Source organism: Stegostoma tigrinum, chromosome 6, assembly GCF_030684315.1.
Source record: "Stegostoma tigrinum isolate sSteTig4 chromosome 6, sSteTig4.hap1, whole genome shotgun sequence".
NCBI lineage: Eukaryota > Metazoa > Chordata > Chondrichthyes > Orectolobiformes > Stegostomatidae > Stegostoma > Stegostoma tigrinum.
The window spans coordinates 73957240-73973383 of NC_081359.1; the positions used below are offsets into that span (position 1 = coordinate 73957240).

Sequence of the window (16144 nt, forward strand, 5' to 3'; positions counted from 1 at the left end):
GAGGATCTCCCTCGTTCTCACACACCACCCTACCAACCTCCGGATACAACGCATTATCCTCCGACACTTCCGCCATTTACAATCCGACCCCACCACCCAAGACATTTTTCCATCCCCTCCCCTGTCTGCTTTCCGGAGAGACCACACTCTCCGTGACTCCCTTGTTCGCTCCACACTGCCCTCCAACCCCACCACACCCGGCACCTTCCCCTGCAACCGCAGGAAATGCTACACTTGTCCCCACACCTCCTCCCTCACCCCCATCCCAGGCCCCAAGATGACATTCCACATCAAGCAGAGGTTCACCTGCACATCTGCCAATGTGGTATACTGCATCCACTGTACCCGGTGCGGCTTCCTCTACATTGGGGAAACCAAGCGGAGGCTTGGGGACCGCTTTGCAGAACAGCTCCGCTCAGTTCGCAACAAACAACTGCACCTCCCAGTCGCAAACCATTTCCACTCCCCCTCCCATTCTCTTGATGACATGTCCATCATGGGCCTCCTGCACTGCCACAACGATGCCACCCGACGGTTGCAGGAACAGCAACTCATGTTCCGCCTGGGAACCCTGCAGCCATATGGTATCAATGTGGACTTCACCAGTTTCAAAATCTCCCCTTCCCCTACTGCATCCCTAAACCAGCCCAGTTCATCCCCTCCCCCCACTGCACCACACAACCAGCCCAGCTCTTCCCCCCCACCCACTGCATCCCAAAACCAGTCCAACCTGTCTCTGCCTCCCTAACCGGTTCTTCCTCTCACCCATCCCTTCCTCCCACCCCAAGCCGCACCCCCAGCTACCTACTAACCTCATCCCACCTCCTTGACCTGTCCGTCTTCCTTGGACTGACCTATCCCCTCCCTACCTCCCCACCTACACTCTCTCCACCTATCTTCTTTACTCTCCATCTTCGGTCCACCTCCCCCTCTCTCCCTATTTATTCCAGTTCCCTCCCCCCATCCCCCTCTCTGATGAAGGGTCTAGGCCCGAAACGTCAGCTTTTGTGCTCCTGAGATGCTGCTTGGCCTGCTGTGTTCATCCAGCCTCACATTTTATTATCTTGGAATCTCCAGCATCTGCAGTTCCCATTATTTCTGTTCAATTGCAGTTGGTTGTGGAGAATTTTCTATCGGGAAGAAGTCGCTGGCTAGGTCAAAAGTACAGTTTATGGTTTAATGGCTGTTTTATACCTCACATGAATGTAAACCGAGTCCAATACACGAGCATGGTTCAAGATAAAATATTCCTACTGAAAGATATAACTAAGTTTTGTAATATTAAATTAAAGTATGCAATAGACTTTGGTCTGGTGTTTGTATGGTTATTTTGTATTTTAATTTGCTTTTAGGAATCAATGATTATTGTGGAATCACAAACTGTTTTTGTAATTAAAAGCTTTGAAGAACTTTTGAATGCTTCAAATGGAACATTTGGGATGACAGTTAATGTCTTGGACACTACATACTCTCAGCATTAATCATTCATTGGTATCACCTTCTCTTGGTGAAGATCAATGGAATTGGTAAGCTAAGAGGAAAAGAAACACCTTCGAAATTACTGACATGGGAAAGAATTAATCATGGGACCGTGGGAAACAATACCAATTATATTACCATTACTTTCGAAGAAACAAATCAGGAATTATGTACAGAATACCTAACCAATCTAAAATTGGCTATGAATATCGTAGGAACTGCAGATGCTGCAAAGCCTGGATTTTTAGTGATTAAACGCATAAGACAAAAGACCAAAGACATTCAGTCAACAGAACAGAACAGAAATTTGGTGCCCAATCAAACAATATTGTGAACTAGTGGCCCAATGTTGATAATCACTGTTTTTATTAAGCGTCATTTCTTCTGGAATTATTATGATAAACTTTTTAAAACTCTGTAAAACTTGTGAAAACGTATGTGAATCTGGAATGGATCTTTTAACTAACCAGGTCTATTAAACTTTAGCAACAAGCACAGAACATGTTGGTGAAGCTCAGCAGGCATAGCAGCATCTGTGGAGAGAGAAATAGTGAATATTCTGGGCCGAATATGACTGTTCTCAGGAACAACAAGGGGTTGGAAATAGTGGATTTTATACTTTTGGCAGAGGCAGCAGATGAGTGAGCGGAACAGATGGTATGCAGGCTCAGCAGAAAAGACAAAGATTGCTAATTGGGGTGAAGGATAAATAGAGATGTAAATTGGGTATAAATTTAAGATATGAAGGGAGAAAATTCATCTTTTCTGCTGATAGCAGATGTAAATAAATGGAGGACAGCAATCAGGTTCTGGGAAGAGGAGGCAGGCCCCTAATTTGTAGAGTTCAATAAAGAATCCTAGAGGCTGCAAAGTGCCTAAGCCGACAACGATGTGTTGTTCCTTCAGAGATTGTATGGTCTTTCATTGGAACATTGCAGCAAGACAGGACAAAATGTTAGCATGACAGCATGGTGATTATTATAAATGGCAAGCAACTAGAAAGTTGAAGTAGTTTTCACAAAATGGAGGTGTTCCACAAAACAGTCATCGGCCTGCGTTCAGTCTTGCCAAAGTAAAGGAGACCACATGGTGAGCAACAAATATAATCAGCTACGTTGAAAGAAGTAAAACACTACTTCACCTAGATGTGTTTGGGGTCTTGAATGGGCAAGCGGTACATCTTCTGCAATTACATGGGAAGGTGATGTCATCAAGTGAGAAAATTTCAGTGATAAGAAGTGGGCGAGGGTGCCACACAGGGAACCTCATGTCTTCATGTGCCCTCGGCTCCACTGTCAGCATTCTGCAGGGACTCCGTAACACCCTGATACATTCTTCCATCACTACTTGCACCTTCTCACTGCCCATGGCATCATCACATGTAATCACAGAAAGTGTAACACTTACCCATTCACCTCCTCCCTCCCCACTGTCCATGGATCTAAATACATCTTCCTCATAAAGCAGCACTTCACTCGTACTTCTTTCAAGCTAATCTACTGTGTGCACAAATGTGATCGCCCTTACATTGGCAAGACCAAATGCAAATTGACTGACTGGTTTGCGGAACACCCCCACTCAGCCCGTAGGAATGATTCCGGCTTTCCAGTTGCTTGCCATTTCAATAAACCACCTTGCTCAAATGCTAACATTTCTATTCTGGGCCTGCTATAATACTTCTTCCTCACTACTTCATTAATTTACTTGTTTACTGACAATGCTACCTGACTTCCTTTCACATTTTGTTTTCCTTTCCTAAATAATGAATATCCCTGGAAGTTCAGTTCCCATTCTTTGTATCCCTGAAGCCGTGTCTCTGTAATCACAAGTATATAATAACTGTATCCATCCCTGGGTTTCAATTGTATAGGAAAACAAAAAGGACAGCAGGGAACTTGGTCAAAGTCTTCATTTTCCAAAGCAGATATCCGTTGTTGTTGCAGTAACAATCCAAGTTCAAATCCCACCCTGTGAATTAAAATAAAGTACATTTGGGACAAAAACTGTCATCAAAAGTAACAACTACATTGTGAGATAGTCATAAAAATCTCATGATTCTTCCATTCTTTCAGGAATGGAAGTCTGCTGTCCTTTCCTAGTTTTGCCTGTGGTTCCAGTTTGATATGAACATTGTTGACTACTAACTCAATGAATGTCCCAACAAGCCACTCAGTTATATCAAACCATAACAAAATAAAGGATAAATTTAAAAAACCAGAGAAATTCCCAACCATGTATTGCATTTAGACACAATAATGGCATATGCAGCTCAATCAACCCTTCTTGCTAAAGTGTGGGGACTGATATCAAAATAGCAAGAATTGCTCCACAGACATTTCAAGGAACAACCTGACATAGATATCATTCTGATTATATCTATCAGCCACCAATCAAGGTTCCTCCAGCCCATCATCCCACACATTTGACAAATCCACTGAATTCTTTGAGGATGTAACAAGTAGAATTGATCAGGGTTAGCTGGTGGATGTAGTTTATTTGGACTTTCAGCAGGCTTTTGACAAAGTCTCACATAAGAGAAAACTGTGCAATATTAAAGCATGTGTGATTGGAGATAGTGTATTGAGATGGGCCTTGTTCCGAGTGGTAAGTAGGGACTAGTGGTATACTGAAAGGATTGGTACTAGGACCCCAGCTATTCACAATATATCTTAATGATTTAGATGAGGGAATTAAAATGTAATATCTCAAAATGTGTAGAAGACACAAAGCTGGTTGAAGGTTGAGCTCAGAGGAAGATGCAGACACAGTGCAATGTTACTTGAGCAGGTTCATAGTGTAGGCAAATGCGTGGCAGATGCAGTATAATGTGAGGTTATCCAATTTGTTAGAAAAATAGGAAGTGCACAATATTATGTGAATGGCTGTAAATTAAGAGGGGGGGAATATTCAATGAGAATAGGGTGTCCTCATGCACTAGTTGATGGAAATAGGTGCTCAGGTGCAGCAGGCAGTGAAAGCAGCAAACTATATGTTGGCCTCTCAGTATAAATAGTGAAAGGATTCTAGGACAGGAACAAAGATGCCTTGCTGCTCATACACAAGGCATCGGAGAGGCCACACCTGTAATACTGTATGCCATTCTGGTCTCATTATCCAAGAGAGGATTTTCTTGCTATAGAGGGAGCATAGTGAAGGTTTAACAAATTGTTTCCCAGGATGACAGAGCTAACGTTAAGGTGAGATTGACTCAATTAGAATTGTATTCAATAGAGTTTAGAAGAATAGGTTTTAGTGGTGGGGTGGGGGTATCTCATAGAAATCAACACAATTCTAACAGGGCTACAGAGATTAGATGCAGGAAGAATGCTTCCAATGGAGGGGGCGCCATAACCAGGAGTCACAGTTCTAGGACAAGAGGTAAATTTTTAGTACTGAGATGAGAAGAAATGTCTTCACCCAGAGTGGTGAGTCTGTGAATTCACTACTACACAAAGTGGTTCAGGCCAAAACATTGTGTTTTCAAGGTGCAGGTAGGTAAAGCTCTTATGGCTCAAGGCACCAGGGCATTCAGTTAGATGATCAGCTTCAATCATACCGAATGGTGCAGCAGGCTAGTGGCTTACTCCTATGTTTTTATGGTAAGAAAGCCTCATTTGAAGTAGCAACACACTGGTATACATTTGGATGGGAGCAGCCCCAAGATTCCTCAACGTTAACTTTGGACCTCTTAAGGTCTCATGGCATCAGGACAAATATGGGCACAGAAACCTAGGCTGACAGCTCAGATGGCCTCCATATTAACAGCAGTTGGAGAAAGCATGAGGGGAGTTAGGCGACAGAATATACTCTCAGTTGAAGACTTTCAGCAAGCACCAATGCTTGAACAGTAGGCACCAACCAATCAAGCTGTCCAGATACTAAAAGGAGTTAGCTACCAGACTGGAAATGCAGTAAGTGATTAGAAATAACACACTTGACCAAACACCCAATCTTCCAGTCACAGGTCTCTTTGAATTAGTACCCATCCATATTTATAAGCATTCACTCTCTCTAAAGTGTGGCTGCAGTGATCAATATCAACACAATGAAATGCAGCACCTCACAAAACCTTCTCGAACATCGCTTCCAAACCTTTGACCTCTAGCAACTAAACAAGAAAGGTACAAGGTCAGAGGTTGCTTGGCAATACCTAGGTCCTCAAGTCACATAGCATCCTGTCTATTTTTAAAAATATTTGTTCAAGCGATATTAGGTGTTGCCGGCTAAACTCGCATTTATTGTCCACTCCTAAATGCCCTGAAAGCAATTAAGAGTCAACTGAATTCATGGGGTCTGGAGTCACATGTAGATCAGACCAGACAAGGACGGCAGATTTCCCCTCCCTAAATAGGACATTAGTGAACCAGAGATTAGTGAACCAGATGGTTTTACTTTTTATGACTATCGGCATAATGGTTGCCATGAGACTAGATTAATTCAGTTTTCTTTTTTAAGAGAATCCGAATTCCACCACCTGCTACGCTGGGATTGAAACCCATGTCCCTTGAACATTAGCCTGGAGTTCTGGATTATTAGTGCAGTGACATTAATATTTCAAAGAAATATGATGGCAAATGGTAATGGACGTTCCCAAGTATACTAGGAATATCATTAATGCTCTGTTTGTGAGACGGTTTTAATGTGGTTGAAGTCACAAGTGCACTTCAGTGTTCTAGCCCTCTTAAGAGTTGATTGTGATCTGAAAATTATTTACTCACAGCAGAAACAGAGCTAAGTTAATCCTGGTATATGTTTTAATCTTACCTTGAATTCACAATGGTAACAATTCCTAAAATTAATTGCAATAATGAGTTTGAGAGTAACATCTTTTAAAAGGGCCCCACAGATCTACATATTTAAAAAGTGTACACAAATATGCCAATTTGATTTAAAGCTTGAAATGATACACACAACTGCACTGGATTTGAGAATTTTTTTGTCCTCAATAAAACTAAAAATAAGTTGTCATACATCAATAGTTTTCAGAAAATTGACAACTTCAATTTTCAACAAGGAACATAGCACATCGAAAGCTTCTAACACAGGTTAGTGCTGCGTCTTGGCTTGGGCAAATCAACCCAGCATATCTGACTGCCTTGCTCTCTCCATTCTCTTCTTCAAATTATGTATTCATCTTCAAATAGAGGAAAATAAGATGAACTAAAAAATGAAATGGCCCCTCTTCAATACTTCCTCCTGCAAAACTCCATGCTCCAACCATCCCTATAAAATTTACTTTGTTGCTGAGAGATGAAGTGATAATACTTCATTGCTGACTCCCCAGACTTAGACAAATATGATGGACAATTGGTTTAGCCATTCATTATCCTGGAAATGTAAAGGCAATCCCTATTTTATTTTCTCGACTGCAAGATTGTTTTTCTAAACCCCTTCCCCAGTCTCCACCATCTTTAATTGCAACAGATGCAAGCACCTCTTGGATTTTCTGTCACCAATATTGAGACCATTCAATCAGCAGCTTTTCTCACTTCCCTCAGCTCACTGGACAAAACTTGTTTAAGGTTCTCCTCTATCCCACCCCTGAATACTGGTTTCATTCTCTAGTTTCTCTCTTTCTCTCCCACTCTTTCCATCAAGCTTGACTCGTCCATGAGGGTATTTCAAGTAGACTTGCAGGCAGGAAACTCAAAAGTAGTTGTAACACTAAACTTTGACTGAATTACTCTATTCATCAGGACCTGGTTATTCATATTGTGTATCCTCCATGCGGTGTCAGTACCTAGAACAGTGTCTTCTGGCTGCGGTTGGCCCGGAACCAGTCCCTTGCAGGGGTCCTCAAGCCATGTTTGAGATCTCAGCCAATGAAGTTGAGCTCTGTTTAAGTACTTTCTTTTATTTTTCTTATGACTTAAAATGGCAGCAGATTGTAGTGACAGAGCACTTATAACTGTATTTGCCTAGATATATGTGACAACAAAATCATTCACAAATAAATCATTCATTCAGAAATCATACTCAAGATCCTATACCCACTAATATTGAAGAAAGGCCATATGGATTCAAAATATCAATTCAGTTTCTCTCCCCACAAATGCTGGAAGATCTGCTCAGTTTCTCTAGCATTCTCAGTTTGTTTCAGGCCTCCAGGATCTGCAGTATTTTGCTTTAATCTCATGTAAACAGATTGTTAACTATATTCTGCCTTCAAGTTCTGTTCCCCCATTTCTTTAAAATTTGCTGCCACTGCAACTATCAAAATGTAACTATCGATAACCCTCCTACCCATTCCAACCTTGTAAACAACTGTCCGTGTTCCTCTGAAAAGTACTTATTATCTCCCAAATTCATGTCTATTTTTCTAGGACTTTTAAGTATGAATCACTCCAATCTGGCTTCTGCCCCACCAGATTTTCAAGGCAATTCTTGTCTTTGTCACAAATAACATGACATGTATTTGTGACAAACAAAACTCTCCTCGTCTTTTTTGGGCTGTTTGCAGACTTTGACAGTAGGTCACACCACCTTCCTCCAGTAACTCTCCACTGTTATCCTGCTAAATGGGATGCATCCAACTGGTACCATGTTATCCAGCCAATTTTAGCTTTGCTTTCTCTTCCTGCAGTAAATGATGTCCTCTCCTCTACAGATGTTATAGGTAGAAGACTCAACTGAACATTACATCAACACCTGTTCACCCACGTGAGAAGCAAAATATCCATCTTCTTGGTTAGCCCCTTAGGATTGCGGACAATTTCCTTCCTCAATGATTTAATGGGTTTTAAGATGATTAATAAGTTCAATGTACGGCCTGCAAACTCAGGCTTGTGGGACAGGTGGTGCTTGAAGGTTAGGTAAATGAGTTAAGTGGTTTGCAGTAAACTCTACCTCAACATCTTCAAACTATTGAACAGACATTGTCTGACTCCATAATTCAAAGAACATACTTTCTTCATCTCAGATTCCTCTGCTTGAATTAGTCTTTGTTCTCCCAATTGCATTTGCAATCAAAACAAAAAGTGCATTTCATATCTAATGACATCATCGTTTATGCTTCTGAATTATTCTGCAAGCTACTGCACTGAAAATTTGGACACTAGTAACATATGGATACCCACCACAACACCCTCTTGCCAATTTTACAAGCAAAGTGAAAAGCCATTTCATACAAATTTTGCTCAAGATGATTCTGCCTCTCCAGTATGTACCATGAACTGTTCAACATATATCAGAGTATCTAAGTTAAGATCTGTGTAGACACTCTTACTATTTCAATAGGGATGTACCACTGTATGAATTAGGAGTAGGAACAGGCCACTAAAGCCTGCTCTGCCATGGCAGAACTTACCATGGCCTCAATTTCACATTCCCACCACCATTAAATTTCAGCAGTTCCCATCGCAGTAACTGAATCAACGTCCCTAGCATTAATCTAGGCCTTGAAATTATAAGCCCGGTGGCATTACAAACATGCCACTGTTTCCATCTGTAACCAATAACTATTTTAAAAGAAGAGAAAAAACTGTGATTCCAATTATTTATTAAAAGAAACAAAGCTCAAGATTACATGACTTAAAACAAAAGAATCTGCACGAAAGAAGAATCAAACTAAGCAACCACTAAACACTGACTCAGATAACGTTCTCCACTCAACCATTCAAATCAACTGAAGTTATCAATGAAATAACAGGCAAATTCTAGTCAATGACAAACTTTAAATTACATAGTAATAGCAAACACAAATAAATTTACAAGATGATTTGGCAGCTCCGAGCACATAGGTTGAATTCAGTCACAAAATCCTTCAAAATTCTGTCTCTGATAAGAAGAATTTCAGGTCCTCTCCTTCTAGGACTGATCCTGATCCTGAGTTGACAGAAATACTCAACCAACCCGAGTTCAATGGGCACATACCTGCAGAAGCTCTACAGTCTGATGGCATTGATCCATCAATGTAATCTTCGAATAACAAAAACAACAACAATTTCATGATTTCAGAATTGGATTCTGCCTTCTTCAACTTGCCTATACTGTATCACAGGACTCATCTTCTACTGCTATCAAGCTTTAATTGCCCTGCGTCCTTTGTACAGCTTCAGTCAAAAACTGTCTGCTGTGGAGGTTTGGGTTCCAAACTTTAGCTTCAGTTTGTTTCCATAGTGACTATGAGGTGAGCTTTCTTTCTCTGTTTTAATTTTCAGTGGAGGTCTGCCTCAAAAAACACAAGCTTGACAATCACGATTCCATGATACACCTCAGATCCAGAAGATGACCCAGAAAGATCCAAGTCAGATAGCATCATTGCCATAATGACGTCCTAACAGTTAATTGGTCAAATCAAATCACATTTTCCATTTTTCATCATTCTCATTCAGACAATTCTCATTCAGTCCATACTTGGAAAATCCAAAACAAAACATCCACCGTTGGATATAGTTTCAGTGTTGGTCAGCATTTGCTGAACAATCCTCAGCGACACTAAGAACTAATATAAAAGAATCAGTTGAACTCATAATATAACTTATTTATACTTCTTAAAAGTTGACATGCATTCATTCACAAAGACCCTTATTTGCAAAAATTTTCAAATCTTGTGCATTTTATATGACCCAGGAGTTTGGGCACCCATAAATTCCTGTTGCTTTCTTATACAAGATCTTAAACAATCAGAGTACCTTTCTTTTATTCATTCAAGACATGAGTGAATTCACTGCCTATTGTCCTCTTGAACTACTGCAGTCCATTTGGTGTACAGTCCACAACACTGTTAGATAAGGAGGTCTAGGATTTTGATCCAGCAACGCTAAAGGAACAGCAATATTTTTCCAAAAGTGTGGGTGTTATAACAATCAATTAGCACCCTCATCTTTTATAACATAAATTGTTGTTAATTGTTTGAAATTTGGCCTTCTTGTATTTCTCCTGATATATGGAAGACTAAAAGTCTTGACAACATGGCTCTCTTTTCTGCAATAGAAAAACCCAAAAGTGATGTGAATCCAGCGGTTATTTATTGCTCATGTCATTCTGATAGTTTTCTTCTCCATTGTCCTGTACTATATACAAGCAGTATATTCTTTCAGTACCAAATGAAATATCACATTAAAAGTTATTGTGTCTACTCCTCTTAATTTGTGGTTCCTTAGTTTCAAAGGAAATCCTGCAACAAAATAGAAATTCCTGTGCATTTTTACTTGAGTTGCACAATTCATATTAGAAACTAAATTCAAACCATGCATAAAAGCTAGCTTGATTTCAAGTAACTGGAATTAATGACTGGTTGGCTAAGAGCATTAACTTTTTATATGAATATACAGAAAATTGTGATCAAAAGGGTGCCAAACTATTTAGTTACTTCATTAAGACAGTATTGCCACCTAAATGTTATTTTGCAATTTGCAATCCCAAAGGTAATGCAGTCCATAATAATATTACTATTATGCTATATAGTGCATTAGAACGACTCAACTATGCATGCATAAGAACTATCTGTTTAAAACAATCCCAAACGACTGCACAATAAAACGACGTCCATAATCAGTGCAATGTGTACCTGCCTTTACTGTGAACAAACAAACAAACAATGCATGCTATTTAAGGAACGACTGCGAATGACAGTTGTGTTGCAGTTAATTAAACGATAATAAATTGAACAAAAAGGAACTGCAACCAGTAACTTCATATATTTGATTTGAATCTGGCCCAACTCACTATACTTGCGATACTCTCTAGCGTGTAATAAATTGCTTTGGTACATCTTTGAGAAACAGCATCAGCTATGGAGACTGCTGTCACTCCTTGGGACGCAGAGGCGAGTGAAAGCAGTCCCAGTGACAGCTGGTTGTTGTCTTACCTGCTGCTCAGCCGCGTACACACTGTACCTGCGGCTCAGGTCGCCACTCCTCCGCCGATTTTCAGCTTCGTGAAATACCAGGCCCCCAGCCAGCAGCACACCGGCTCCGGCAGCTGAAAGCCCTACCAGGATCCTGGGGTTCAGCCTCTTCAGGCCCACGGCACTTCTGATGCCGGGAAAAGTTGCTGCAGTTTCCCTGATTATAAGCGAGAGGTATTTCCAGGCCGCCATCTTGCCGGAACCGAGGCGAAGTCTCGCGAGAGCAGCTGTTATTCTCGCGCCAGCTGCAGACTCAAGAGCAACATCTGTAGTGTCACCAGACAGAATCTCGGCTGGAGAGGACTGATTTCACTGTCGTTTTAGAAGATAAATTAATTCTTATTTTCAACCACTTGCTATTAGCCTACATTTACAATTCATGAATAAATGGTCCGGCTTTTGCAAACTTTTTTGACTGTAGAATTAGAGAATATTCAGCTTTGCAAAGGCCAGTCAGCTCATAGACCTTTCCATTCAAATTTCCTCCGATCCTTTCTCATCGAAGTCTGTCTGTTAGACCCTATCTTTTCCCTTTCACTGTTTTAAAATCTGGCTTCCGTTTAACTGTACCCTTAATTTTCGTCTCAAATAAGCCCTCATTCTAGCAAGTTCCCCATTCTCATTGCACAGGTTAAAGACATTTCTCTTGAGCTTCCTTTTAACTTTGTGAAGTCTACCTTGTTCTGATATCTTCTGGTTCGAAAATTTTATTTAATTTATTACGTTGTTACGAATGTACTCTAATAATTTAGGAATGCCTCTCCGTAAAAGACCGCTACAAGCCCACGCACTCAGGCGCTTAACATTGTAGTGTTAATCCTATGATTACAATTCTGTAAACTCTTTGACCACATTATAAAGGCAGCTATGGATGAGTATTATTGTATAATTTTTAAAATTTACATTTGTGATAAAAAAGTTTCTGAGTTTGAGTTTTTGTTCATACTTCTTTGAAGTAAAAACATACGTATAATAGTGTGTAGAGCTGGATGAACACAGCAGGCCGAGCAGGAAGGCTGACGTTTGCTACACCTTGTTATCTCAGATTCTCCAGCATCTGCAGTTTCTATTATCTTGCAGTGTTTGTGTTCAATTCCTGTTTTCGACTCCTGAATTGCTTGCTCGCCTATGAACCGTTTCCCCGACAGTCACATGTGTATACCTCTTGGAAGTGTGCTTTCTCTGAATCATCTTGATGATTTGCATTGTGTGTCTCTTTGCCCATGTATATTTCTGTTTTTATGTTTCGGTCTGTTGTGGATCAGTGTTCAGCGACTTCAGTCTCCATATTACTGTGATATGCCCATTTCCCCTGAACATTTGTTTGAGTTTACCCTGCTCTATTTCTGACTTCTAACTGTGTTGCCATCTTAGATTGATTAGGCCAATGCAACACTGACCTAAACAATCCACAAAATCCCTGAAATCCATCCAGGGATTCAGAAGTAGCAGCTTGTCTTCTTTTGCATGGAGTGTGTGGGGGGAGGAATTAGGGAAGAGGAAGGGTTGTGAGAATGAGATGGATGGTGGGTGGTGGTCATTGGAGAAAGGAAGTGAACAGTAACTGAAACATGCTTACTAACTCACACCAACCTCCATTCATCCGTTGCCTTCTGTTCACAAACCTATTTCCCAGTCCAGCAAACACCTGATACCTCAAATTGAAAAGAAATATTCAAATCTCTGGGGAGAATCTTCTGAAAGGAACATGGCCTTGGTTGCAGGTGGGAAAGCCAGTAACCCCTCCTCAATGCTTCTTTTAAGGAAACCTCACTATTTCTTGTGCTCCTCGGGCAATTAAGCTAATGGTTTTAGAGACAGTAGGAACTGCAGATGCTGGAGAATCTGAGATAACAAGGTGCAGAGCTGGATGAGCACAGCAGGCCAAGCAGCATCAGAGGAGCAGGACAGCTGACATTTTGGGCCTCGACCCTTCTTCAGAAAATTTTTTTGAAGAAGGGTCTCAGCCCAAAACGTCAGCTTTCCTGCTCCTCTGATGCTGCTTGGTCTGCTGTGTTCATCCAGCTCTGCACCTTGTTAAGCCAATGGTTTTGACAGTTTATTACCAACCACCCTCACCAACCCTCCCCTGATTCCAGGTCCTTTGAACAAGTATTGAGTACTTTTAATTAAAGCTCCCTCTCTAGATCTGTAATTTTCTCCATACCCTACAACCCTTTGTGAAATTGCAATTTGACCTGCTCACTGACTTCCTTCATGCACAATGTAAGAACCATGCTTTTACATATTTAGGTCCAAGGAATTCACGTCATGAACCTCCTAACTTCTGTCCTTGAAGATGCTTGCTAAAATCAACATTTTCCAACAAGCTTCTGTTCACTTGTCCTACTATCTCCCTTATTTATTCTGAGTCAGGTTTGGACCATTGTATTTTTGGAAGCCTTGAAACCTTTCACTGGATATTTTTAATTCTGTTGTGGGACATGGTTGTCACTGGCTGGACAGCATTTATTGTCAAACCCTAGTTGCCCTTGGTGGTGATCTGCTTTCTTTAACTGTGGGTAGACCCATAATGTTATCCAGGATTTTGACCTGGCCACATGAAGGAACAGTGTTGTATTTCCAAGTCAGGATTATGAGTAGATTGGAGGGGAACTTATAGGTGATGATGTTCCTGTGTGAAGGAATATAAATGCAAGGTGCTCATGGATAATTGTTGTTGTATTTAGCTATAATGAACAAAAAGTAAAGTTCTTGGAAATTTTTCAATTTAACAAAGCTCATTTTCAATGCAAGGTTAGGTTAAAGGTAATAGTTTAGACAGCAAATGTGGTAGCCATACACCCAAATATTGAGAAATGAAATATTTTTATAGCTTGATCTATTCTACACTAGAATGAGTCATCCCTAAAGCTGCAAGCTTGGAAAAGCAGAAGTCTTTCGGCTTTCAATACATGGTATATTCCACATTCCAACTGCAGCCAAAAAAAAATTGGAACGCTAGTGTGGGTTGCTTACTTCTGGGACTATATTAACATTTCTTAGAAATTAATAGTAACAGCTATGGAAGACATTTAGGAACATAGGAAGTGGATACACCATTCAGCCACTTCAATGCGATCATGGCTGAGGGGAGGTGACAGTCTAGTCCATTATCACTGGATTGTTAATCCAGAGACTGAGGTAATGTTCTAAGAACCCGGGTTCAAATCCCACCATGGCAGATGTTGGAATTTGAATTCAATAAAATCGGGAGTTAAGAGTATAATAATGACGAGGAATCCATTGCTAATTGTCAGAAAATCGGATCTCGTCCACTAAGAGATAGTAGGAATTGCCGATGTTGGATTCTGAGATAACAAGGTGTAGAGCTGGATGAAGACAGCAGGCCAGGCAGCATCAGAGAAGCAGGAAAGCTGATGTTTCGGGTCTGGACCCTTCTTCAGAAAACTGAAACTTAAGAAAACTTCTGATACTTCATTTGAAGACAGCATTCATGAAAGGAGGTTCTCCTGCAGTCACACACTGAAATAACTGCCAAGGTATTCTGGTCTGTTGGTCAGAGAGTTTGACATTACATTTCCAGTAGAACAGTGAACAACCAAATTTAAATATTATCGATGAAAAATATGAATTTCATAAAAAGATACGGTATAAAAGAGATGATTTAGCCATCTTACCTGTATCAATGTATAGTGTGTCAATCTAATCTAATGTTAGCTTAAACATTTCATATTTATCTTGTTTAAAACACCTTGTGCTACTATGTCTGTAACATCTATTCACTGATTTTAGAACTGGATGGTCCAAAGCATTCTAAGAAATCTATTTATAAAGTATGGTATTCTTTCAGTGTCAGGAAATTTGTAGAACTATTTTATTGAACAATATTGAGTTACAGATCTTGTAGAAACATATCAGAAGTTTTAATTTTAATTGTTTAGCTCTGCAATAACTTTGTAAGTGGAACTTAAATTAAATGTATTTTAAAATCATCTTTTAATTTTAAACTTGATTTTAAGCTAGATTTTTATTCTTAATAGAAAGTAATTTTAAAATAAATATGATTATTTAAAAACAGAACGCATTAAAGTCAAACTCAAAATTGTTTCAAAGCTTAATCTTTTACAGAGATACTAAAATACATTTTATTATTCATCTGATTTTTGAAAACTGATCCTTTATAATAGATATTTTATGACATGTAATCTTAAAATGAATGCTTCAGAAGAACTTTTAAATTAATACTTTGAGTAAAGAGCACATTTGAAATTTTGCTTTGAACTACAGCACTTTAAAAGGGCTAAATCTGTATCTGCCCTTTTTAGATGGTTTCATGGCTGCCTTTCTAATGTTATTGTAAAGGCACCTCCCTTTATTAAAATAGGAACGCAACTTCATATCAAATGTTTGTTTTATGTCAAAGTAAATTTTGAGTCTCTACATCTGTTGACTATAGAGTGTATATTGACATGTTTTGATTTATTCTTTAAAGCCAGGACAAACGTTAAAACATTATATAATGAAAAAATTAGAGCTTGAATAAAGATTTTTACAGCGACTGTAACATTAGAATATTCTGTCACACTGAGCTGAATTTTAATGTACAGGATTGCGTGGGTTCGGGAGAAGATGGGGATTTAAATCAGTATAATTGACAGCATATTGAGCAGTTGGCTCCAGCACATTGACTTCCACACTTAACTGCAGCATGTTAGGCTGCGAGCTAGCAAACCCCTTGGGAGAGGTGGGTTGTCAATTGCAATAAAGTAACTGCACAAACATAGTGATATTAACATGGTCTTTCCAACTTAACTGGAACTCATCATTGACAACAAGGTGAGAACATTGTTA

At 39.8% G+C, this 16144-nt stretch overlaps 1 protein-coding gene across 1 annotated transcript in view; it reads right to left on the reverse strand.

Annotated features, from left to right (window-relative positions):
* micu2 (mitochondrial calcium uptake 2) overlaps positions 1-11533 on the reverse strand; it is a 386723-nt gene extending 375190 nt beyond the window's left edge. The window contains exon 1 of the mRNA XM_059646669.1: positions 11291-11533. Coding sequence (XP_059502652.1) covers positions 11291-11521 — 231 coding nt within the window. The 5' untranslated portion in view covers positions 11522-11533. The remainder of the gene's footprint in view (positions 1-11290) is intronic.
* Between the last annotated feature and the right edge of the window lie 4611 nt (positions 11534-16144).